Genomic DNA, 27,301 nt, shown 5'->3' with positions numbered 1-27,301 from the left:
AGAGAGAGAGAGAGAGAGAGAGAGAGAGAGAGAGAGAGAGAGAGGTCTATGAAGAACTTTGTTCAGATCTGAGACTGTTTGGGGAAGGCTCCTGTGGAGCATGTACCACATACTACGATCTTAGTCAAAGCAGATGGTGGGACTCTTGTGTATAAGGATAGAACTTCTTGCTGTGAAAGTTTGAGTGTCAGTAAGATAAGAAGTCCTACTCAATGCTGCCGGGGTTTGGTTGTCAAAATCAGAGGGAACACTTCCAGTTTCCGGGTCTCTTTTGTGTTTCTGACGTTTGGACAGGAGACCGTCAGCCCAAATATTTAAGATTGGCGCACACGGAGATTTAACACAGTCGCTAATATGAAATGGGACCATTTCACAGTGAACTGGTATCACTCAAATTCCCATTTGTGGGGTTGTGCTTTTTGTCTGTACTGAAGCATCCTCAGTAGTGAAAGGGTAAGATGGGTCTAGGTTTCGAAGAAGCAAAACAAGGCTGAACAAATTGATTGACTTCTCGGGTGCCACAAGCTCCAAACGCTCTCTTCCACTTGAGCCCGGTTCTCACTTTACAGGGAAAAGAATATTTCCTCGGTGCCTTTCTCTGATTCCTCATGCAGAGACAGTCACTCAAGTGCTTTACTTCCTGTGAAAAACCTTTCTTAATGCCTGACTACCCCAATTTACCTGTAGGGCAGAGTAGACTCAGGCCACCCCTGACAGATAGCTGCCTGCTATTATTCTTCAAGGCAGCTCCCAACAGCTTGGACCAGCCAGGGACAGATAGGAAAAGTGTTTTAGCCACTGAGGTGCTTCATCATAACATGGGGAGCTCAACAGCCTTTTCTTTGACTGCCATTCCCTTAACTGAACTCTGACCTTTTCAGCCTCACTCCCCAGCGAGTTAAGGACCCTGATCCAGGAGGCAGAGGAAATGAAGTGGCCCTTCGTGCCTGAGAAGTGGCAATACAAACAAGCCATGAGCCCAGAGGACAAAACAAACCTGCAAGATGTGATTGGCGCCGGGCTGCAGCAGTTACTGGTAAGGAGAATCCCACCACCTGTCCCTCTGACGTCCCCAAGAGAGGCATTTAGAGTCTAAGTGGCCTAACGGATTAAATTTCTCTGAAGTACAAGATAGCTCCTGCTCTTATGGTCAGCTCTGCCGGATTGACTAATGTGGGGGAGACGGCTATTTAGAAAGTGTCATTTTCCTGTGTTAGAGAGATGAACCTAACATGAATGATGAAGAGTGGGTGGAGGGTACGGAATGAAACCTGTCACCTTGAAGTAGTCCCATCTTCTTGGCGAGCCTGACTTGATTTGGTTCTACTGTGCCTCAAGACATTTTTATTTTGAAATGACACTTTCTAGATGTTGGATAAATAATAAAAATAGTAATAATAGTAATAATAATAGTAATAATAATAGGCTTCGCCCATCTCATCTTGATTTCTAACCTATTGGTCCATGTCATGTTCATCCTGCCTACCTGTTCACTCTCTTAGCACCTCATGACTAAGTCTGTTCTAGAAACATCAAGTCACAGATGTGCTTATTTTTCACCTACAAAATAGAAAGAAACCAACTAAACCAGTGGTTCTCACCCTGTGTGTCTCAACCACCTTGGGGCCACATAGCAGATACCCTGCATATCAGATATATACATACAATTCATAGCAGTAGCACAATTATAGGTATGAAGTAGCAATGAAATAATTTTATGGTTGGGGGTCACCACAACCTGAGAAACTGTATTAAGGGTCTCAACATTAGGAAGGCTGAGAACCACTGAACCAAACTGATACCTCCACCGTGCATGGGAAGGGTCATCAAGGAGAGCGTAGGGATTATTAAAGAAGAAAGAAATCGTGAAGTTGGGACATCTGGGAAGAGTCGTGGAGAGGAATGGAGAGGTGAACATAGGATCAAAGTCTAATCCATGCGTTCGTTTTCAAAAACCTATAAAAAAATTTACATTTTGTAAGAACAGCGTAAGAAGCCAGGTCAGGCTGGAGACCCAGGCCTGTGTTCTAGGGGAGTACCATTTTCTTTTGTGGGAACATTACTTTTTAAAAGGGTTCATTTCTTTTTCTTCTATGTGTATGGATGTTTGCTTGCATATATGTCGTAGTGCCACTTGCATGCCTAGTGCTTGCGGAGGCCAGGAGAGTGTTTAATCCCCTGGAACTGAACTTAAGATGATTGTGAGACACCATACGGGTGTTGGTAACAAAACCCAGGTCCCGTGTGAGAGCAGTGAGCACTCTTAGCCACCAAGCCATCTCTGGAGCCTCGTGGTAACATTATTTTTTTTTACCTTTAATTTCTCAGATGACCATCAAGGAAATTTACTAACTCAAATGTATTTTTTTATATATATCACATACAAGATCTATTTGTATGGAGATTGGGTATAAAAGCAATGACAAGAATTTTCACTTTGCTTACATGGCTTAATGTTTAGGGATTATTCCCAATGAATGAATAGATAGTTTTTCTCTTGTTGAAGGAAAAACTCTCATAAAGACCCCTTAATCTATGAGCACACAAGAGCATCTTAGGGAACTCCTAGAAAGGGTAACGTAGGTTAAATAGACTGGAGATTATTGGCAGAGGGAATCAAATCCTTGTAAAGAACTAAGTGCTGACCTGTGGGTTTTGTTTGTTTGGTAGCCCAGGCTGGCCCTGAACTCTAGATCCTCTTTCTTCATTTTCCCATGATGGAGATTAAAGGCGTGTGCCATCAAACCCATCTTCAATGGGGAATTTTAGTAAGTGTGGTGGCTATCAGGGTAAAAGTAGAATGAAATAATAACTAATAGTTTGCTTATTGTGGAATTTACATAGGCATCAGATCTTGCTGATCATAATAGCCCTGTAGTGAGTATTACCGTGAGCAACTTCTTGGTCAGGGGACCAGAGAGGACTCCTCTGTTTTGCTTTGGTCTTCTACCAGCAAGTCGACGGTGAAGCATCGGAAAGCCAAGGCTGTTAATCGTGAGGGCAATGACTATGAGCTGTCCACAGAACTCTTGGCAGCCATGGGAGTATTCAGCATTTGAGCTTTCCAATATGGCAGCCATTAGCCACATAGGGGTCTTGACACCTGAAGTGGTCGGTATGGCTGAAGAAATGTATTTGTAGTTTTGTTGACGTCTTATACATTTCTCTGTGCATAGGATGTCAACAGACATTGTGTTTGCCTGTGGAAGTTAAGTGGCCTTGATATACCCAAGAACATCTCAGGCAAACACCAGAAATGTCAGGGCTGTCATTGTCGTTCACTGGCTAATAATACATCCCTCTACAAGGCACAGGACTGTGTTAGAATCATGCAGCTAATACATGCCTAAAGCACTGGTTCTTACAGTGAGACCCCATGCACAAACACACACACAGCATGCATCATGTGGGGATTTGGGGATTCAAATTCTTTCCCCCCAATCAAAACTCTTACTGGATCAGGTGGCAGGATGCAGTTTCCCTCCCTGGATCCAAAGCAGATGGTGGCATCAGGGGAAAGCAGAAGCTGCGGGGATTAAGGGTCCAGTCTCTGGATTTGGCTTTGCCACGGTGAGTTAGGAGGAAAACTGTTCCGGGGTTGTCCGAACCATTTCAAGAGTAAGCATATTCTTCCTCCTACTGTACTCTGTAATCCATAGAACTCTATACATTATACCGATTCCCAGCTGTGGAAAGAGAGGCAGCAAGAATAGGAGTTTGTTCCCTTCACCGGGTCACTCTGGGGCAGTCGTAAGAATTAGCCCACAGGGCCACCTCTAGACCCTAATGCATTTAACCTGGGGGCTTTCTGGACTCTGAGCATCGTTTTTTTTTTTTTTGTTTTTTTTGTTTTTTTTTTCTTTAGCTTCCCCAGCAAGCTATAAATGAAGCCACCACACCTCCTCAGAGGTTTAGGATGCTTTCCTGGTGGGCCAGACCCCAAGTGCCCAATTGCTCAACTACTCGGTTTCTACATAGAGAGAACCACAGCTCTCCACGGGCTGTGCTCGCTATCGCTTTCTGCTTTTGAGACTGCAGCTTGCTAGGAGTGGCTCCAGCAAACCCCGTGGCTTGTTTGGGTCCAGTATACTAACCATGTCAGGGTCACAGTTTGAAGGAGCTGAGTTCTCCTATTTTAATAACAACCATTGAACCTTCAGACTCTGCTCTCACAGGAAACATAATTAAACATCTCACGCTGCCTTTTTCCACTATTATTTCTTCTTACATTTCCTATATAATATTACCAATCTTCCTCTCCAGTCTCCAAAAGAGGCATTTTGCTTAGACTGTAAACATTTTGTGCTTCCGTTTATCTCACAACCAAGAGAGCCAAGCGAATTATAAAATGCTGGAGGAAAAAAAAAGGAAGCCACAGACAGCTCTTCTGCCATTTCTGAGCTGGTAAAACTGAGGGTCCTTTAGCTTGGTGCTGGCTACACCTCCATGTCATCAACTATATTTTGTGTATCTTGTTCTCTGCTCTCTGGACACCGCCAACCCGCCCCTCCCTCCTCACCCTTTCTTTCCTCCCCCCGACCCCCGAGTCTCCAATCCTTTCCCCTTTGGTGTGTGGCCACCGACAGAAATTTATGACAGGGGCCAGCCTCCTTTGCAGTCCACACAAAGCTCGCTCACTTGAGAGACTTTGTCAGCGCTCTCCCAGAAGAAACACCTGCAGGAAGCTCTCTGAGAAACCTGGAGAGATGGGAGATTAATGTGGCTGTAATAGCCGGGCAGGGGTTTGGGTATTATACCCTCTCCCCAGGTAGGTGGGTCTTTTCTGAGATGATACCAATTATTTATAGCTGAAACATCTGTTGATAACTGCAGCTGCCCTTGTAAAACAAAGGATATCATGGGGTCACAGGCTACAGGGACCTAAAACCCTACCTCATGCTAGCTTTGGTCTATTGAGTGCCACCCCCAAGTCCATGGGTTACCGTCATCTTTAATGTCTCATCGTGCCATGGCAAACACTTTGTAAACACCGCGCTGCCCTGCCCTGTGGGCTTTGAAGCATTATTTCATCTTCATTGGTAATTTATATCCCAGCGCCGTTGTGCTGTGGGAAAGAGAGGGGGAGCCCTTTTTGTCTTCCATTTAATTGTATATTGCCTGACACTTTGACCTGTATTATTAGTATCAGTCAGAAAAAGGATTTTCTCTCCCTCTTATTTAAAAATGAAATTTCAAGGGAAAGTCAGCACTCCTTCAGCTCTTTTCACTCACAACAATGTTTACACTCCAAGAGGAGAAGATGAAAAGCGAGAGCAACTCTTTTTCAAGTGCCCGAGCAGGCCAGTGCAGTTTCTGAAAGAGAACAGTACGGCCCTTATAGATATCATTCAGGGAAACCTTTGATGGAGTTTTCAAAACCCAGTGAAGGCATTTGGCTCTGGCTTCTGTGGAGCTCTGCTTGGTCGCAGCGCGGACTAGGAAAGCTTGTCTTCCCTCCTGAAGCACAGGAGGAAAACGGGTCCCAGCTGCTGTGTAGATGCCTCTTTGGGGGTATGTTACCAGTGGCCTTCATTTTCCTAAAAGTAACAATTGCTACTTAATCAAAGAGGAATCTGGAAATCAAGCATTTTTTTTTTTTTTAAGGACGGGGAGAGAGAGCCGGAGTTTGCATGTCTATGGCAGTTGGGAGCAGAGTTGATTGCTCGACCCTGACTTAGAAGTTCCCTGCCTTGAGTTGGGAGTCCAGTTGGTGATACTAGACAGGAAAAACCCACTTGTCTCGGAGAGAGGGGAACCTGCCCTTAGTCATGCCTGTCTTTAGTGTGGCTCCCCATGCAGGAGGTAGGCTTGAAGCTCATGGCTTGACACAAAATTACAGTCAGAGAAGATAAAGCAGGCTAAGGGTAGATTCTTTTTTCCCCCTATTTATTTTTGTGCTCCAATATGGGTAGTCTATAGTATTTTGCTGCAGAAAAAAATTTGGAAGATTTATGCTGTGTAGGAGTGATTTCAAAAGAATTCTCCTCCGGAAAAAAAAAGTTTGATTTTTTTCCCTAATGTTTAATTTGAATAATAATAATTAAAAAAACCCTCTGGATAATACATTTAACATCCAGAATATTTTTCCAAAATATCCTTGATGTTCTTTAGGTAGCCTTAGTGCCTTTAACTTCTGATCTGTAATTTTTAACTGCTTGAGATACTAAAGGAACAAGAGCTAAAGCATAGAGATGAGTAAATCTGAGTTGGTCATCTCTAGACCATAGGGAAATACTTGTAAAATGTCAGCTGTGGGTTAGGCAAGATGGCACGGGGTCAAGGTTCTTGTCACTGTACTTTGAGTCTTGAGTTCCTTTCCTAGAACTTAGCAGAAGGTGATACCCAGCTCCTGAAAGTTGTCTTCTGAGCTCCATGTACCTAGTGTGACAGCCACATGCTGAAAACCCTATACACACACACACACACACACAAATATGTGTAGAAAAAAAATCTCTGTTATAGCCAACCCGAGCCAAGGAGGACGGAAAGAAGGGGATATTTAGAAATGAGGTGGGTAAGACAATGTAAGGCACACACAGCAGCTTAAAGGGCTAGAGACCACCGGTGGGAACAAGAGGGCCTCACCCATAAATGCACTATGGTTAAAAGATATTCTTAAAACTAACTAACTCGTTCGTTCCTGTTACCAGCTTTCCTATTAGAGGGTGACAGTTAGATTATTGTCCACTCAGCAATGATTTTTCCCAAACTAGCTTTCCAACTTCAACTGTGTGGTTTGGGCTTTATCGATGCAAACCTTTTTCATTTGGACAGGAGGGATGCATGGCAATAAACTACAACTTCACCACCTTCTCTACCAAATCTCAGAGTGTTACCACATGCTGGACACTTGGCATCAAACACTGAAAGGTGACAGCATGGGGCTGGAGAGATGGTTCAGTGGTTAAGAGCGCTGGCTGCTCTTCTGAAGGACCCGGGAACTCTGGGCACTCACATGGCCACACTCTCACCTATCTGGAACTGCAGTTCCAAGGTCCTGACGCCCTCGCCCGAAGCATGCAGGTTAAGATGGTTACTGCCTCTTACCAAATACCTAATCTGTAAATGGAGCAATAGATAGTCTTCTAATTGTCATGTGAGTGTCATTAATCTTTTTTATAGTTAAGAAAATGAACACTCAGAAATTTTATAACTCAGCCAAGACTATGACTTGTTTTCACCATATGAATATCTCTACTCTTTCCATTCATGGCCTATTGCAGACCCAGGCTGCCCTTTGAGATGCTGAGGTACCAGAGGCTGAAAGTAGCCATTACCCAGAGCCTCCCACGCCACATTCCTTCCCTGACGAAGACCCTCCCGCTCATCTCCAGGATCTGAAAATGAAAGGGTAGACTCCACTTGAACCTGCTCCAGTCAAGTGATGTGTCCAGGATTTCAGCAAATATTAAATATTGATAGGTCTGATCAGGAGGGCACACATCTCAGAAGTAGAGTTAGATGTGGGGTTCATGCTGGCTGGGCTTTATAGCTGGGTGGTAGGCTACTTGCCTAGGATGCAGAAGGCCCTGGGTCTAACCCTCAAATCTTCAAAATTTCAACAAAACAAAATAACGTGCACAGAAGAATAGACAATATCCGTACTAGTAGTCAAGGTTCAGTAGAGTAACAGAAATCTAAGCGTGTGTGTGTGTGTGTGTGTGTGTGTGTGTGTGTGGTATTTATGGGATTTATTATTAGAATGACTTATAGGCTGTGGTCCAACTAGTCTAGCAGTGACTCCCTATGAACAGAAGAATCCAGTAGATGTTCAGTGCTTGAGGCTGGATGTCTCAGCTGGTCTTCAGTGTATGCTGGAATCTGGAAGAAATGGGCTCTAATACCATTAAAGGAATGGGCTTGCTGTTGTGTTTTATAAAAAGAAGCCAGGATATGTTTGGTAGAGCACAGTACGGTGAGTTGTGGGGGTGCCTCAGTGGGGCCAAGCTGATGCATTCCTTCCCCCTGAGGTACCAGCCATACAAGGGGTTTATTTAGGGCATGGGAAGGGAAGTTGAGATGGGAGGAGAGAGAGAGAGAGAGAGAGAGAGAGAGAGAGAGAGAGAGAGAGAGAGAGAGGAAGGAGGAGGGGAAGTGTAGAGAGGGAGAAAGGGGTCAGGGAGAGAGGAGAGCAAGAGAGGAAAGGGACAGAGAGAGAAGAGAGTGAGAAGGGGCCAAATAGCCCTCTTTATAGCAAGTCAGGCCTACTTGGCTGTTGCCAGGTAACTGTTGGGTGGAGCTGAGAAGGAATGCCAATGCTTGCTAGCAAGGCAAGAGCAAGTAAGCAGAGAACAAAAGCTTTCTTCTTCCATGTCCTTACATAGCTTCCAGCAGAAAGGATGGCCCATCAGAGATGCGTTTTTCCCACCTCAAATAGATCTGGATTAAGGGTATGTCTTTTCATCTCAAAGATCCAGAAAAAAGGTGTGTCTTTCCACCTTGAAGTGGATCCTCCCTCTTCAAATTAAGCAAAAGACCTCACAGGCTTGCCACTCCATGTCTGGGCTTTAGTTAATCCCAGATGTAGTGAAGGTGACAACCATGAATAGCCATCATCATAGCATGTGCTAGCCAGTTGCATGTGGGTGGCAAGCCCCATGATAGGTTCCCAGCCTCAAGCACAAAGGTCTTGGCATGATTTCCTAGGGAAAAGGTACTGGAGACAGAACTGTGTGTTTCTTTGACTTCTTGGGCCTCTTCTAGGCACTCAGACTCACAAGCCTTCTCTGCCCGGCTTCCAGATAGAGTCCTCGTCTAGATTGCACTGAGTGGAACTGCCAGCCACTTAGTAGCACGCAGGAAACTTCAGTCATTTTCTACTCTCTTGCCTGCCAGTAGCTTTTGCTTATAAATAGCTCACGAGTTCGCTTCTACCCGATCATTATCTAACAGGGTCTTCATGCTGTTACCTCTCAGCAGATGCGAAAGTGTAAGAGAGGTTGGAAATGAGAAGGTAAACCCGCTCTCATTATAACTAATCCATTGTCACGGGATGATCAAGTCCTCTTGGCCCAGTCACTTCCCATTAGGCCCCATGTTCAGACACTGCTGCACTAAGAACAGGCATTACACACATAATTCAAGGGAATCATTCCAACTCCAGCACCTCAAGCTGCACTCAGACCTTGACAGGGCCTCCACCTCTGCTTCCTGAGTTGTCCCTCATGTCTCCAGCTCCACATCCTTTCCCATGAAGAGAGCAACGTGCAGGCTAAAAAACCTGGTTGTACCGCCTCAGTCTACCTAGGACCACCCAGCAGTACAACACGGCCTGCGGCCCACCAGATGCAGGCCTCACCTCTGCCATGGCTGCCCACAGGACCCCGTTCATCCCACACTCCTACAGTGGTTATTCCACGCGCGCAGCTGCTCTCCATTCCCGCAACACTCTCTGCCTTCGATGTGTCTTGTGTGTCTATCCTCCTTGAATTTATTCATCACGGAAGCTGTCTTTCACTTTCATGCCTGGATGAACACTCTCGGGTCACATATTCTATTACACTGCCACTGTGTGCTTACGTTGGTTAGAGGAACTTCTTTTATTGTTATTTCTCTCTCCTACTAACAATCAGCTCCATGACAACAGGGGCCCTGCTTGTCATGCCTTGTTTCCATGACATTTATATCTCTGATATTTTCACAATAAATGCCGTTGGTTCTCTTCTTCCATCCTGTGGAATCTATAGGTAGAACTCTCAGGCTTGGTAGCAGGCACCTTTAACCTCTGAGCCATCTCACTAGTCTTTGAATATAAACATTGAACAAATGAATGAGTGAACAAATGAATGAATGAATAAATGAATGAATGAAATGTATATTACACATGATATCCATATGGAGTGGTACTTGGCATGCATGTATGTGCCATACAAATTAGGTTGTCTTGTGTAGCCTACACACAATTGCCTGGGCAGAGGACAGGGTATAATAACAACATCTCTCCTCAGAAATGGAAAGTATTTGAATAAATGCTTTCTTTACAGGCTTCCTGACAGGATTAAATAACTAAAGAAGGTAGTCGTATTTGCTGTGTGTATTATAAATTGAAATTCAGGGGGGAGGGGAGGGAGTTTTTGTTTGTTTGGGAATACACATGAGACAAATTTTCTAAAGACGTGCAGATGGATATTTCATTTACGTGGTGGGGCTCCTGGTTACTTATATTTCCTTGATTCTCCACAGCAAGCATAAAAGTAAAAGATGGAAAGAGAAAAGGGGGAGAGATGGAGATGGAGACTTGTTAATCTGGTATCTTTAGCTCCAGGTAGGCTCAAACATACATAAGCCCACTTTTCCCATTTACTTAGCAGTTACAGGAAATGCTGAGCTGTGCATTATCCCAGCAATGGAGGCGCTAAGACCCCAACTGACTCTGGCCATGCCTCTTGCCACCAAATGAAATAAGAATTCTGAGCACAGCATTTTGATTTCTGCATTTTTTTTCTTAACATGGTGGGTGGCTTGCTACAGGCTGAGTCTCATCACTCCCCTGTGTACCTTCAGAGATCGTTGTGCATCCACAGGGACTCACACACACACTCTTGTGAATGAATAAAGTGGTCGGGGGCTGGAGAGATGGCTCAGTGGTTAAGAGCACTGACTGCTCTTCCAGAGGTCCTGAGTAAAATTCCCAGCAACCACATGGTGGCTCACAACCATCTGTAACGGGATCTGATGCCCTCTTCTGGTGTGTCTGAAGACAGCTACAGATGTACTCACATACATTAAATGAATAATTCTAAAAAGAAAAGCAGTGAGTTGGAGATTCTCTCGTTTAAGTCCGTTGTTGGATCACTGAAGAAAATAAAACACAGAAAGATTAAGTGGACACATTGTCATGACAAGGCAGCAGGCTTCCTACCTGCTCCAGGAAGCTCCCTGTCTACACAGACAGAGCTGCTGTTGGGCCTGGGACAGATTTTTGGGTTTGTTTGTTTGTTTGTTTGTTTGTTTTGGGGGTTTTTTGTTTGTTTGTTTTTTGTACTCCAGTTCTCTCTGCTAATAGTAACGAGGCCTTCTGTCTTTCTAGTTTTTGAACAGAATTAATTTTAAAAGAAATTTATAAAAGCTAACCACCAGTATTTAAAACTTTAATTTCTGGGCCAATGAGATGGTTCATCCTATAAAAAAAGACTCTTGGGGGACAAACCTGACAACCTGAGTTTTTGATTCAGACTCCCACAAGTTTCCCTTCGATCTCCACGTATGTTCAATAGCACGTGTTTGTCATTGTGTTCTCTCTACGTATGCACAGTGGTATATGCTTACCATGTACACACACACACACACACAAACACACACACTAATAATAATAATAATAATAAATTAAATTTAAAATTTTGACCCTTAATTTTTTTTTTACTGATTATGCTAGTTCTTGCTGTGAAAAGAAGTCAGAGAAGAACTAAATGTTATTTAATAAGTCAAAAGGTGCTGCCAAGGGAATGGGACTATGAAAGAGAAGTAGCAGTCTGAAAGTTTATGTATTTTCAGAACTTATATATTTAAAAAAAAGAGTATGACGAAATCCACTGAGGATTTAAAGCCTACTCTAAAACTCTGCCAAGGGGTGGGGGTGGGGTGAGCTTTTAATAAAGTGCTCTCAAGTTTCAATGGAAGGTAAATTAAAATGGTGTGGCTTGTCTTTAATATTCTACCAACGGAACTCTGGTTGCCACAGAATCAGGCATGCAAGTTATCCCTTTGATGAGGAGGGCTCACCCTACAGTGTGAATTTCATGTCCTCTAATGAGGGCAGAAACGGAGCCAAGTCCTAGAAGGATTGATGCAGCCCCAGACGTGTAGGCAGAGCAGTACCGTGCTAAGTGCTAGCAGAAAATGAGCAAGGTCCAGTGTCGCACAAAGAGGCAACCTTCTGAAAATACATCGTACCGGGAGTGTGTCCACCCACCCTTGAAGGCAAGCCAAGCGAGGCTACCTCTCAAAGTCGCTGTGGTGAGGAGCTTTTATGAGGAGCTTAAGCAATAATATCATCTTCATTGATCTGGCAGTTTACGCAGGCTGAAGCAAACGAAAATGTCACCGTTGTGCATCAACATATCAAACACTGGATTTCGTATGACTGAGCTGACAGTCTTTATGACATATTTTCCTGACTTCCTAAGAAGTCCTGAGTGGGATTTCTTAGGTCCATTTTGAAAATGAGGTGAGGCATTTGGCTTCATGTGCTACAAAGATGCTCCAAGCAAAATGTCAAATGCACTTAAGAAGGAAATGCATCCTTGTGCTCCCTTGGTGCCCTGTCCCTGCATCCCCACCCACCATGCCCTGTTACCTGCCTGCTCATAGAGCAAGCTTGCCCACACACAGAAGAAAACAAATGTTCCCCTTTTTTTGGAAGTTTATACAGCACAAGAGGTATTTCCATGTTCCCATTGATGTATTCATGGTGAATTAATTATCTGTACTTTTTATTTCTCATCCTATGAGTAAAAATTTATTTCTCTCTCCCTACCATCCCATACCCCAGGTGTGTGTGTGTGCATGCGTGTGTGCGTGCATGTGTGTGTGTGTGTGTGAGTGCACGCATGTGGGTGTGTACATGTGTGTACCTGTGCGTGTGTATGTGTGTGTGTGGGTGTTTGTTTTGTGTTTCAAGGTGAAATCTCACTTTGTTACCCACAAATGATGGAATTCTAGGCTTGCACTGCTGTGTCTCGAGTCCATCAGTAAAAATTTTGAATAAGCACCATGACAAAAACTCCAATTATACGATATATTTATAATACGTACATTTTGAGAAAACAATGCCCTGTATCGTACACACACTGGCTTTTTAAACTTGTGATCCTCCTGCCTCTCAGATATGGCTTACTTATTTAACTGTGTGCATGCCTTGTTTGTTTTGTTATGTAGGTTTCTGTAAGCTATACAGTGAAAGCTGAGACAGACTAAATCGCTATCTAAAAATAATTGTTATGGTTGCATTACTGGCATAAGTATCTTTTTGTTTATGTCAACATTGTGGTTGGCTATATTTAGTTACAAAAATCTTGATTAGCGCTCTACTTGGAACCTGTGGCCAGGACAATTTATTTTAGTGTGTGTTTGACTTTAATTGCTGTCACTATTGAAAAATTACATCCACAGATAGGTAGAGCCAGCTATGCTCAGCTATGCTCAATTCATCCAGCTGTAGGGAGGAATAAATCGGCAACACCATAAACACTGGAAGAACAGCCACAGTAAGCAGCTCTAAGGGCAGGCATAAGCAGTTCTGTTGTGTTATATACCTACCACTGTGCTTGCGCGTGTTTGAGGTAACAATGACAAAGCTGGTCTGGATAATTTTTGACGGTAGAGTGGGACTGGGACTTTTGACTATGGACACTTGAATCTGGCACTGCCGGTTGTTAGCCTGGAGGACACTGAGTTCCACTTCCTTCACCTGTAAAAACAGCAACTACAGAAGCATTCTGCGGGGTTGTTGCTTTGTTTCGTTTTTTAGAATTAAACAAGTGGCTAGCAAGCACCCCACATTCAAGGAATGGAATCACCACTAGTTGGTTGACAAGCAGACAAAGCTTGGAGTGAAATAGAATTTTTTTTCTTTTTTCATTTGTACATATATGGGTGTTTTGTCTGCATGTGTGTCTGGCTACCATGTGCATGCAGGGCCTGCAGAGCACCAGAAGGTGTCAGATTCCCTAGAATGAGGGTTACATATGCTAGCGTGGGTGCTGGGAATTAATCTAGAAGAGCCGCCAGCGCTCTCCTCTACTGAGAATCTCTCCAGCCCCCTAGATAGGACTTTTGTAGTCAAGAGGCCAGACATAAAGAGGCAACAATTGGAGCAGCCAATCCTCCTACAGAATAATACTGTAAGGGGTGAAAACATATCTGTGACATCCATGTGATATCACAGTGATCGAACTGAGCATGCAGACTGTCTTCTAAAGACTGCAAGCCACTGAACACTCAGGGTCATGTCTGTGAACCTGACAGTGTGAGGTCATGGTCCCCTCGGTCAGTACCATTCCTTTTTTTCCACCGATCAGGCTGGCCTCCAACTTACAGAGGTCTACCTGCCTCTGCCTCCCTAGCACTGGGATTAAAGGTGTGTGCCACCATCAGCCTGGCTATTATTATTATTATTATTATTATTATTAGCATGTATCACTGATGTACTAACCTATCTATTGGAGAACCTCAGATGGCAAGATTCCCACTGGCGGACTGACCCTTCCAGAGCAGTGCACTAACAGACGCTAAGCTAGCTGAGTCTGTTTGATGTAGTACCCTGGATGATCTGTTAGACTGTCTATGAGGAAAGCCTGACATTCCCTTGTCTTGACCCTGATACTATTTATGTGGGATAGATGTAGTTCCCAGGAGATAAAACAAAAAACAACAAAACAAAAACAAAAAATGCCGCCATCCCTTCATCAGTCGCACTGGTTTACATATTACATAGGACATTTCTTTCCTTTTGATCTGTCTCCATACCTCTTCCTGGAATCAGGTGGAGAGATTGGGTTCTGGGAGAGAAAGACATCATCTTCATTAGGAAACTCTCTTGGAAATCTTCCTATTGACTCACAGTCAATGTTAGGTCACAATCTTAAACTTAAAGTCAAAATCTTAGATTATTGTTTGAAATGCTGGCATTAGTCCATTTTTCCTTGCCTCAAGTTTATTTGTAAAAACAGCATAGGACACTGGTCATCTGCAAACAGTGTGTAGGTAGGTGTGCCACAGCAGTCTGTCTGTCTTCTCACTGGCAGGAGCCTTTTCTATGGGGCCTTCACAGGGGCCTGGGCACCTTTGGGAGCCTGAGCTGGAGCTGAAGCCTGAGTCTTAGCTGGAGCTGCAGCCTCTGCCTTGGTTTGAACCTTGGGCTTTGGTTGGCAGAGCCTATACCCCTTGACCATGTAGCTTTAAGTCTGCTTCTCAAGCTTTGGGTGAGCAATGAAAGCCAGACCGCTGAGTTTGCGGCTGGAGCCTTTTGGCATCTTGGGCTTGACGGCCTGAGGCTTCACCAGGGCCTTGATGGCCTCTACGCACGCACGCATTCACTGCCTTTGTATTGTTGGCCTACATCTTCTCCAGGCCTTTTTTGTTGAGCTCTTTGACAAAATGCATGTACCCCAGGAACTGGGGGTCAGCCACTTAAGAGTTTTATATCTTTGTTACCGGGGTTTCTTGATGCCGTTTCTGTGCCATTTGAGAGACTGGTTGTGTGTGGTGTGGTTCTTGGACTTGGCCATGGCTGTACGATAACCCGCTGCTCCCGCAGCGCCTGGGACCGGAAAAGCCATTTAATTTTTTTTTAATATATATACCAGTCAACAGGCAGAAATTGTCAGCCTCTAAATGCTCCTAAGTAAGGTGACACACCATGTCATTCTCCATTACTAATGTGTCTTCAGTGTCTGTCACCTGATGCTTGGTGGCAGAATGAAGGAACCACTGGTGTCTTCTACCCAGCATCACTAGGGAGATACCTGGGTGCCGCTGCTGTTTGCCCATAGTAATGGAGTACCCTGCAACAGGGAGCTCTTCCTCGTGGTTGAGATTTCAGCTCTGCTTTGCTCTATGTTGCTGTGATTTAAAACACCCTAACCAAAATCAGCCCGGAGAGAAAAGTATTTAGATGTCTAATTCCTCAGAGTCGGCTCTGGGGAGAAGCCAGGGCAGGAGATCAAGGCAGAAACTGGATCACTGATCATGGAAAGAAAGCTGCTTAGGAGCTTACTCCCTCTGGCTTGCTCCGCTAGCTTTCTTCTACGTCCCAGGCCATCGCCATGCCTAGGGACAGTACCACCCATAGTGGACTGGGCCCTCCTATACTAATCAACAATCAAGCCCAATGGCCCATCTGAACGAAGCAAGTCTATAACTGCAGCTAACTCTTCCCTGGTATGTCAAGCTGATTACAGAAGCTGACTATGGTCCTACACAAGTCAGTTCTGTTCTTGGCAAAGCGTTTTTGTGAACTGATATGGACTTTGATCTTACTTTCTATACGGTCATTTCCAGTGGCGAGATCTCTACATAGAATTTTCCTGAGGACCGGGAGGAATACTCATAGTTAGAGACCCTAACGTAGATGCTCCACATGAACAAAATAAATACACATTTTGGGAAATTCCTAACCAATGCTAAAAGCCAGGGCTTTTAGGGTCAGCTTTCTCTTTTTGTTCTGACAGAAACTAAAATGGAAGCCAGGCCAGGGTATGACCCTGCTGTTTTGTATTTATTTATTTTTTCTTTTTATTGTGTGCTTAGACAAGCTCTCTCACACTGAACCCATATCCCTAGCCCTCAAAAGCCTATTTTTATAGGTGTCTCCCTTAGAAAAACAAATATATTCTGTCTTCCTTGTTGTATGCTTCTTTCTTTATTAATTTCAGTTTCATTCTATTCCCCAAATTTTTGGTCCACCGATATTTTTTACTTTCATCTCATATAACAAAGAAATTGTGATCTAAAAACTGAGGTGTCGCTGGCTAGCCATCCATACATATGTGAAAATAACCAAGTCAGCAAAACAGCCAGAGAGCTGTGAGCCCAAGTCACCTATCGCACTTACAGCTTCTCTTCAAGCGTTGACAACGCAGCCGTGCACAACCAAAATGCCTGGTGTTACATTCCATGAGATTTAGGAGCTGTGGGAAGATAGGAAAGAGGTATGTTCTATAAATGACATTACTCATAATTGATAATTAATAGTAATTAATGATATTACTAATGCTCTATTACTGACTAGTGGAGAGCAATCAGGGCTATGAAGGTCAAAACAGCAGCATCGTGGGACAGTGGGTACTGTGGATGTTTTTTAGAGAAACTTTAGGGAACTCTTTCTAGAAAGAGCGACTGGAGTTGAGGCTTGAACTGGGAGCTGTGCTGACAACCAGCGCAGCGGCCTCGCAGATGGGGAGCAGCCAGTGCAAATACTCAAGCTCACACTTGGCTTGTTCTACAGGCAAAGCAAGGAGGCTGGAAAAGAGAAGGACATGATGGGAGTTAGAGGAACTAGGTTAGCGACCCAGGAAGAGATGCAATAGTAGGACAACTACTATTTAGTCGTATTAAATTCCACTTTTCCCATTTATTTGTGACTGTGTGTGTGCCCACGCGCACACCAGTGTACACCCACCTACCTCTAGGAGCGTGAATGAAGTGAAGATCAGAAGGAGTACATCGGACTTGGACTTTATTGGCAACCTTAAGAGAATGTGTTTAATAGAGTGTTGAAGATGTGAGCTATGGGAAAAAGAAAGTTTGGAAGTGAGGGAGGGAAGAGAAAGAAATGAGATGACTCTTGAATTTGGCACTACTGAAAGACCATGAAAAACAGACCAGAAGGCCCATTCTCTACAGCCGTTAGGCACCTCACTGTCAAAATGGCAAGTTTGTTTCAGTATGTTTTGTTATTATAACTAAAGACTAGTACTGGATAGCATATGAAGCAAAAAGGTTCTAAGGATGCAAAGTCAAGGCATTGGATTCAGAAATCTTTTTGATAGTGAAGACTTGGTGTACAGTCCCAGGCTGACATAAAACAAGATCATCAAACACAAGAGTTTGTGGGCAAGTGAGATCAGTGTGCCAGATAAATCATCAATGTGATTATTGAACTGGCCAAAATTTATATCTGAATTCAAGAGGCCAAGAGTCCAGAGTCCAACAAGCAGGTGGCTCAGCAGTTCCCAGAAGACACAGGTGGTAACAAGGTTGCCTATTTTGATACTTTGTTGTTCCCTAGTTAGAGTCACACCAAGATATTTTATATTATTTGTGACTAATTTGAAGGTTGTTGTTTCCCTAATTTTTTTCTCAGCCTGTTTCTCCTTTGTGTAGAGAAAGGCCACTGATTTGTTTGAGTTAATTTTATATCCAACTACTTCACCGAAGCTGTTTATCAGGTTTAGGAGTTCTCTGATGAAATTTTTGGGGTCACTTATATATACTATCATATCATCTGCAAATAGTAATATTTTGACTTCTTCCTTTCCAATTTGTATTCCTTTGATCTCCTTTTGTTGTCTAATTGCTCTGGCTAGGACTTCAAGTACTATGTTGAATAGGTAGGGAGAGAGTGGGCAGCCTTGTCTAGTCCCTGATTTTAGTGGGATTGCTTCAAGTTTCTCACCATTTAGTTTGATAGTGGCTGCTGGTTTGCTGTAGATTGCTTTTATTATGTTTAGGTATGGGCCTTGAATTCCTGATCTTTCCAAGACTTTTATCAAGAGGGGGTGTTAGACTTTGTTGAATGCTTTCTCCGCATCTAACAAGATGATCATGTGGTTTTTGTCTTTGAGTTTGTTTATATAATGGATTACGTTGATGGATTTCCATATATTGAACCATCCATGCAGTCCTTGGATGAAGTCTACTTGATCATGATGGATGATCATTTTGATGTGTTTTTGGATTCGGTTTGCGAGAATTTTATTGAATATTTTTGCGTCAATATTCATAAGGGAAATTGGTCTGAAGTTCTCTTTCTTTGTTGGGTCTTTGTGTGGTTTAGGTATCAGAGTAATTGTGGCTTCATAGAACGACTTGGGTAGAGCATCTTCTGTTTCTATTTTGTGGAGTAGTTTGAGGAGTATTGGAATTAGGTCTTCTTTGAAGGTCTGATAGAACTCTGAACTACACCCATCTGGTCCTGGGCTTTTTTTTTTTTTTGGTTAGGAGACTATTAATGACTGTTTCTATTTCTTTAGGGGATATGGGACTGTTTAGATTACTAATCTGATCTTGATTTAACTTTGGTACCTCTACCAAAGATTCGAGCAGAGGAAGTGGTGGTGGGGGGCTGGGGGCAAACCAGTGTGTTCTCTCTAGGTCCTGAGATGCAGATCTCACAACTGTTGTCGGTGAATCTGCATTTTCCATTGGTAAAAAGGAGAGTTTGTGACAGTTGACAGGCCCTGGGCATTAATCTTAAGATGTGTCTGTTTTTTTATTGTTTCCCTCTTTAGTAGGTAGACTAACGTGGAACATGCCACATTTGGTCTTCCTTTGACCTTCAGTCGTCTGCTTTGGTGGGTTCTACACTTATCCCTTACTGTTGTCTGCCTTGATACACTCCCATGCCTACATCCATCACTTTTCATTGGTTTATTTTGCCAAGTCCTCGCCTCAGAACCTGCCCCTCCCCACTTACATCTTCTTCTTTCCTTTTTCTCCATCCTCCAAATTGTTATGCCGCAATAATTTCCCTTCACGCCGCTCCAGCCAATTACAGTGCCAGATGGCACGGAGACCCTTCACCCAGCCCCTTGAGAACAGCTGCCATTGTAGTTGCTGTGAACACGTTGTGGCTTTGAACTTGTAGCTGGGACCCAAACTTGAGGCTCAGAACTGGGAGGAGGGGCTGCTGTACAGCCTCGGCCCTTAAAAAGACAGGGCTCGTTAGCATTTTTTTCAATCTTCTGTGTATCGAAATCTCTTTGTGGAGTTTAATTCCTTCACCACCTGACTCGGCTTCCTAGCCATGAAGTTCCTTTTGTGCCTAAAACTCAATTAGAATCCCGTATTTCCCATCCCACAAACAACTGTGGCAACACAACTCTATGTTTGTGGGCTGTCGGCACGTGTAGCTTTGTGTGCGCAAGTGTGCGCCTGTCCCCTTAGGAATCTAGTAAAGTCTCTTCACCGTCTCTAAGTACCGTATTTAAACATGGTCACTCAGCAAGAAGAATACAGTTGCTGTCTGTTCTGTCCGGGAAGACAGCCTCTGAGGAAAGATAGAGGGGTAGGATTCATTTGTTTCTGAGCATAAGATTGCTGGGGTCACAGCAACACAGAAATTCGGTTGCTGTGGCATATGATCATAATTTTGAGTCACCAGAGATGGCAAGTCAGTCATGGGTCTAAGAACCCAAACTACCACTACCAACAACAAAGATTCATATGTGTGAACCAATATCCATTTCAAAAGCACTACTCTATTGTAAGCCATTGGACGAGAGGAGTGTGTGTGTGTGTGTGTGTGTGTGTGTGTGTGTGTGTTTCTTTCATTTGGGGGGAATTGGGGAGGGCCAGGAGCTCCCTTTCATTTTAATCTAATTGTGCACAGCCCAGGCACATTTTGCCACGCAGGGAGATTCCTTAGTGTCCCTTCCCTACCACACACTCCTGCGTCTTTCATTCTTCCCTTCTCATGTCAGAGCATACCCCTCACCCTCCTCCCTGCAGCCTAGCCTGTGGGGAGATTCCCAGAAGGCTGATGTATTCTGCCTCGCTGCTGAGGAATGTACTGTCCCCTCACTTGGCAACAAATGAAAGTGGGTATTAATTTCTCGAGAAACAGAGAAACGGAGAGCCGCGCTGCAAGAACCACACCACCCAAATCTGCACGTAGGACGCAGCACGCTGCCACTTCAAAGGAGAGAGGCTGAGAAAAAAGAGAGCGAAGAGGAGAGTCTCCTGACTTGACGTCCTTGTACTTTGCTTCATAGGTTTTGGATAGAGATGCGAGAGGTTCGGGCCCCGAACGGAGCTAAATTATGCAGCTGCGGGGACGCCAGGGCCTCCAGAATAGGATGCTTCGTTTAGATTTTGCACAATGCTATTGAAGTGCTTATTTTCCTCCTGAAGAGACACAAACAGATGCAAACTTCTGTAAACACTTTAGAAATGAATTCAGTGAGTTTGGCCTCTCAGCAGTGCTCAATAGCTGACAGAAAAATGTCTAATTAGTGCAAGTGGAAATAATAGGGCCACTTGGATTCCTTCCATCGTTCTCCAAGTCTCCTTCTCCAAGAAACTCAAAGGCCCTTTTGTCTGGCAGGTCACCCTCTCTCGGGCTTTTGTGCTCCGATCTATTAAGAGTAGAAGGGGAGAAAATAGATTAGGCAATGTTCCCTGCTCAAATATATGGCGCGTTCGGGAGGGATGCAGAATGTGCCTACAGGTGCTGGGGGAGGGGTTTCCCGGTTTAGTGACAGCAAAAAGTAACGCGCACGCGCAGGAGAGCGCTGGGAGGGTCCCTTGGAAGAACTTGCTTCCTACATGCTCCAGGAACACAGGCTGCACAGCTTCCTTTTTCTTTCCCAGTCTCAGAGAGGTTAGTACTCAGGGTCGGTGAAGGGACGAAAAGATGAAAATGACGTGTGAGGTTTCCCCATGTTCCTGGAGAAAATTTATAGATTCAATTTGTCATTTCTGTTTAAAGTATTGAAACTCCACTGCAGCTTACGCGGGAGCGTAGGGGTGGAGTTTCCATGGGTTTATATTTTGCTACACAAGAGAGTGGCGCTGAGTGACAGATTTGGTTGGTTGGTTGGTTTTCCCTCATGGTGTCTGTCGCCTCGTTTATTAAGCAGCCCCACCATACTGAACACTCAAGGGGGAATTTTCAATAGTTCTGAAACCGCACTGCAAATAGCAACGATTCAAGATCAGATTGGGGAGATTATGCCATTTGCTAAGGCAACCCACAAGGAGCTAGGATACAGAGGCAAGTAGAGAGGCGCCTCTGTTGGTGCAGGGCTCAATTTCATGCACGAGGCCCTACATTTCATTCCCAACACCAGTACAAACAAATGAGCCACAGACAGCTGTGGCTTCATCTCAGGAATTACTTTTTTTGTTTTGTTTGTTTTTTGAGACAGGGTTTCTCTGTGTAGCCCTGGCTGTCCTGGAATTCACTCTGAAGACCAGGCTGGTCTCGAACTCAGAAATCTGCCTGCCTCTGCCTCCAAAGTGCTGGGATTAAAGGTGTGTGCCACCACTGCCCGGCTTAGGAATTACATTTTTTAACCTTTGATTTAAATGATTTTTTTACATCTTGCATTTGCATACCTAATTTTTACTCTACCCTCTGGAACAGTCTCAAACAAAGCTGTGATAACTGCCTGTCCTTTGGGGATTACTTTCTATAGATTGTATAGAAAGTGCTTCTTTCACAACTGGTAACTTCAATTCATGTTAGTCTTATAAATTTTACCTTATCTCATGGTGGGTGTTTTGTGGATTTCTTGATTTTTGTTCTGGGAAGCAGCTTAGCTCTCATGAAGCTAGTTTATAAGCATCCAGACTCTGACGTCATCTCATCTCTAAAGCCAGCCCTTCCAGAACACACTGTGCCATGCTCTGTGAAAGGACAAGACTAACAGAAAGACAAGCTGCTTAAGACCTAAAGAGGACTTGAGTTTTGATCCCCAGCACCCGTGTAAAAACCCAGACACAGAAGTACATGCTGACAGTCTCAGAACTAGGGAGGGAGTCTGCAGGAAGGAACAGAATCCCTGGGACTTACTGGCCAGCGCAGCTAACCAGTCATTGAGCTCCAAATTCAATGAGAGATCCTGTCTCAAAAAATAAAGCTGAGAGCAAGAAGGAAGTAACTGATCTAGGATGTTGGCTTCTGACCTCCACACAGACACATGGATGCCTGCGTACCTGTATACAAGTAAACAAACACACGTGAAAAACACTTGTGTAGATACACGCAGACAAATACATGAGCACACAAAGAGTTACTGTACATCCGTGCTGATGTCGGCACCATTTGCAATAGCAGGAATTAACCTGAATACGTGTTGATGTACAAACAGATGAATAGCGCACATTGAGTTCATACACACGGGAGCACACTATTTATCCTCAGCAGGGGAGGGAATTCGTCCTATCCTATGAGGATGACATTTAAAGGAATCACACTGAAGTATGATGTCACAAATAGACCAATGCTGTGTGATTCTACTAGATATCTGAACCAATGTAAGTCTTAGAAACAGGGGGCAGAATGGTGCTTTTCAGCAATGGAAGCATTGTTACGTTTGTTCTTTCAAATTCTCAAGATTAAAAAATAAATGTGTCTTGAGCATAACTGAATTTTGCACTTTAAAATTGTGACAGTAAGTGTTGAGAGAGATTGGAACTGAGCCTGGCTCCTATATAGCTCTGATGCATTTGATTTGTAACTTAAAACAAAACAAAAAACAAAAACAAAACGCTTAACCTCTCATCTCCCTTTTTAGTATCAATTCTAAGGCCACTGCAGAGTTCTGGTGAGAATGGTACATGAGGATCTCGCAGAAAATAGACGTTGCCACTAAGATGGGACTCCGTAGTATTGATGAGGAAAGAGTGGGGACCACATCTGGAAAGCAGCTTGCCCCCAAACCTGGGTTCCGAAGGCTGCTGCAACTGCCTGAATCAAATGGACTCTGAGGAGAAAGGAGCAGAACTATAGGGGCAGCATGTACTGGAGTGCCATGTCAGAGCACATCACGGAGGACCTTCTAAGGTACAGGGACATACACAAGCTGACAGGAAGAGAGTGGTTCTGAGCAAACTATGAGGGGCATACAGTAAGAGAAAGTTCCTGCCACCTGCACATGGTAGCCGAAGCTGCTAACCAGAGGACAGCCTTCATACGGTGCCCACAGAAAGAGTTCTCGATCAGACACTGGCCTTATCAGACAGACCTGAGTATGCGTATAGCTGTTAACTTTCTTTTCTCTTTTGAACCTACCCTTTAGGACACTGAGACAACCGAACTGGTTGTGACATTTGTTTCTCAGTGTGATGTTTACTTGAGAAATAAAGAGCTCAGTAACATTATATCTTTGCTCGTTATTGTGGTAAATAAACTCAAGCAAACTCAAAATAGCGTCCATAATCCTGAAATGAAGATAGGCTGACAAAGGGAAAATGTGACTTCGAGACTGCACTCAGGGAGGCGAGGAGCTGATGGGTCATCCTTGAGAGTGAGTTCTGCTCCTGCAGAGAATATGGGTTTGGTTGCCAGCACCCACATCAGGTGCCTTGCAAATACAGCTCGAGCTCCAAGGGATCTGATGACCTCTTCTAGCTTCGATGGGCACATGCATGTGTGTGTTTATGTGTGCATGCACACACGCACACGCACACTGAAACATGCACTTCTTCCCCTCCTGAAGTGACAAGTGATGTCTTTCTACATGTCTTAGTTTGACATTTCGAGGTTCACTTTCCCATGGTCAAAACCATGTGTCACACAGCTATTCTCAGGTTTACTGCGCTCAGGTGGGGCCAGGGGTGGAGAAGGATATCAAGAAGCAAAACGCATGGTTGCTTCAAAGACAGGGACATGGACTATGGGTGACTTTTAAAAGAAAGGTAGTATTACTGTCATGATCTTTGAGAATATCCCATAAATAATCTCTCTTCCTATGCTGGATTCTGAAAGAATTCAAAAACAACTCAAAGGTGTGGCCAATAAGATATTAAATATTGTCATGTGCGTGTTTTGTGATTTCTATGTGTATATGTATACTCTGTACCTTATTCCGGTGAGACAGAGTCTCTTACTAAACCTAAAGCTAACCGTTCAGTCAGGCCAGTTAATCAATGAGCCTCCAGGATCTACCTGTCTCTGTTCCCTCCTCACCCTCTGTACTGGGGTTACGAGAGAACACGGCCACATCTGCCATTTGTGTGGATGCTGGGATCCAGAGACAGATACTGCTGCTTATACCGCAAGGCCTCTTGGTAGCTGAGCCATCTCCCCATTCTAAGAGATTAAGTGTTACCTTCAATCTTGACAAAGGCCAGGTTGGGCAATAAAGCTTCATATTAGAGCATAAGAGAGCTACCATGTGGCCTGAACGATCGAATATACTTCCATAGTCACAGAAATTGCCCAGCCAGGCAGAGCATCCCCTGTAAGGTGGCGACTTGCCAGGTGAGACTTGTCATATAGAAGAGCAGAAAAAGATCTGTTTCTTTAAACAGCTTGTTCAAAATTAAAAAGGAAAATGAGCGAAGACCCTCAGCTATGCTGACTAGTTCCAGTCGGAGTCACTGTGCCTCCCATGAAGCAAAATAAAGAACTGGAAGCCAGAAATGCAGTAGCCATTGACCTCCGGTAACGGGAAAGAAAATGCTGAGGCAAGGTGCGAGGTTTGCAAACTAATAAACAAGCGGAGGAGGAAGACGAGGAGGAGAGATAAAGGCCGGGATTTTCTCTACTAATGAAGACTTAGGACAGCAGGATAAATTTAACTAGAGACTATCATTTCCATACTAGTGAAGGAATTGATGCTTAATGAGCCAAGAAACCATCACTGTGAAAGAGTGGAGTAGTTGTACTGTCATTAGTAAGCACTGAATGATTCATGAATGCTGATGTACAGAGAAGGGGAGGGGACGGAGAGAGGCAGAGGGGAGAGGGTGGAGGGAGAGGGAAGAGGGGAGAGGGAGAGGGAGAGACACACACACAGACACACAGGACATAGTCTATGCTTAAATGTTATTTTTTATGCAATGCTGTATAGATCTTTAGATAGAAACCAAAATATAACCCAGAAATCAAGCCATGTAGACAAATACCATAGCTAAAACCCAGCATAGACCAGAAGTAAAAGTTTAGGCCTATTTTACTTAGAGTTATGCAAATTGTTTAGTTAGCGTTCCATCACTCTCAGGAAAAAAATGACTCACACATAGAACAGGGTTGTTTGGCTTCACCGTTTTGAAAGTTGTGACCCACAGTCCATTGGATCTGCTGCTTAGGGGTCTCTAGTGTGCATGCTCACTAGCGACTATGGACATCAACTGTTCTACTCTTGGCCAGAAGAAAAAGAAAGGTGAGGGTGGCTCCCACCATCTTTCTCGGGGACACAACTCCAGTACCAGGACCGCCTTCCACTAAGCCTTACCTCCAAAAAGTGTTCTAGCACCCTACCTGGGAACCAGACCTTTCCCATGTAAGCTTTGGGGTCAGGAGAAAGTTTCAACATGCAGACTACAGCCTGCAGAGCCCTTGCTAGGAAGGTTTAATGAGCAGAGAGCACTTTCGATGAGAATGCATCTTTTCTTACTGTTGACAAGGGAGAAATTCTGAGATAGTCTAAATGTAAAGACTTGGTTTTATTTTTTATTGTGTGCATATGTGAGGGGTGTGTGGGTGTGTGTGTGTGTGTGCAGGCATTGGATCTCCAGCTGTAGTTACAGGCTGCTGTGAGCTGCCTGTACTGGCTAGTTTTGTGTCAACTTGACACAGCTAGAGTTATCACAGAGAAAGGAGCTTCAGTTGAGGAAATGCCTCCATGAGATCCAACTCTAAGGCATTTTCTCAATTAGTGATCAAGGGCAGAGGTCCCCTTGTGGGTGGGACCATCTCTGGGCTGGTAGTCTTGAGTTCTATAAGAGAGCAAGCTGAACAATCCAGGGGAAGCAAGCCAGTAAGGAACATCCCTCCATGGCTTCTGCATCAGCTCCTGCTTTCTGACCTGCTTGAGTTCCAGTCCTAACTTCCTTTGGTGATGAACAGCAGTGTGGAAGTGTAAACTGAATAAACCCTTTCTTCCCCAACTTGCTTCTTGGTCATGATGTTTGTGCAGGAATAGAAACCCCGGCTAAGACAAATTGGTACCAGCATAATGGGGTATTCCTATGACAACCTGACCATGTTTTGGGGAGGACTGTGGAAGGACTTTGGAACTTTGGGCTAGAAGATCAGCATTACAAGCTCTGTGGGATGTTGTATAGGAGCTTGGAAGATAATGTTGAGAACAGTGCAGAAGATAGAGGCCTGGCTTGTGGAATTTCAGAGGGAAGATTAAAGACTCTTATCAGGGCCATTGATGTTTTTGATTGTGAAGATTCTGTAGTTCTGGTTAGCTGGAGCTGAAGAATCAGCTGTGATTAACAAGATACCAGAACTACTACAGCAAAAACTTTGCCTTACTGGGACTATTGATGCTGGTTAGCTGGAGCTAAGAAATTAGCGGTGATTAAGAAGAGACCAGCATTGTTGAGGTGACATCTTCTGGGAAATGTTTTCTGAGAGCACAGAGGCTGTTCCAGAGATAGCCAAGGTTGTACCTCATGCTGCAGTGGGACTTAGTAATGTGTAAGAGTCACCCAGATGGTACTGGTTTTGAAGGCATGAAGGGGTCATGCAAAGCAGCTGAGGCTCCTCACTGTGAGAGGCCATGGAAGGCTATTGGTGAAGGTGCAGCCTCAGTTGCAATTGATGGCCCAGGACTGAAGGGGTCATGCAAAGGAGTTGAGGCTTGGCACCGTTAAGAGAGCCTATTGTTGAATCCAAGTTACAGTGGAAGACAACAGCATTTTGGAGATGCCAGTACCATGAGATGACCACTAAGAACAACAGCAGCAGTGGAGTACAGGCATCTGGAGCTTAGAGGAAAAGCTGTGTGCTACAAAGGGCATGGCTGGAGAAGTGACCCAAGCCCTTGGAGGAGCCCAGAAGATCGTGAGTTGGATCCCAGACATTGGACAGTTGGAGATTGATTTTTGCTTTTGATTGTGACTGTGCCCTGATATTTTTCCCTCTTGAAGGAAGTTTTTTAGTGAAGCCCACAGTTAAGTG

General features: G+C 44.2%; 1 protein-coding gene across 4 annotated transcripts in view; it reads left to right on the top strand.

Moving 5' to 3' along the window:
* Alpk1 (alpha kinase 1) overlaps positions 1-27,301 on the top strand; it is a 105,360-nt gene that overhangs the window by 46,751 nt on the left and 31,308 nt on the right. For all 4 annotated transcript variants that reach the window (XM_021158235.2, XM_029475300.1, XM_029475299.1 and 1 more), the window contains one exon: positions 882-1,036. In XM_021158235.2, the coding sequence (XP_021013894.1) occupies positions 882-1,036 (155 nt within the window). The remainder of the gene's footprint in view (positions 1-881; positions 1,037-27,301) is intronic.

This window comes from Mus caroli, chromosome 3 (genome assembly GCF_900094665.2).
Source record: "Mus caroli chromosome 3, CAROLI_EIJ_v1.1, whole genome shotgun sequence".
Classification (NCBI taxonomy): domain Eukaryota; kingdom Metazoa; phylum Chordata; class Mammalia; order Rodentia; family Muridae; genus Mus; species Mus caroli.
This window is presented reverse-complemented; position numbering and strand designations above follow the sequence as displayed.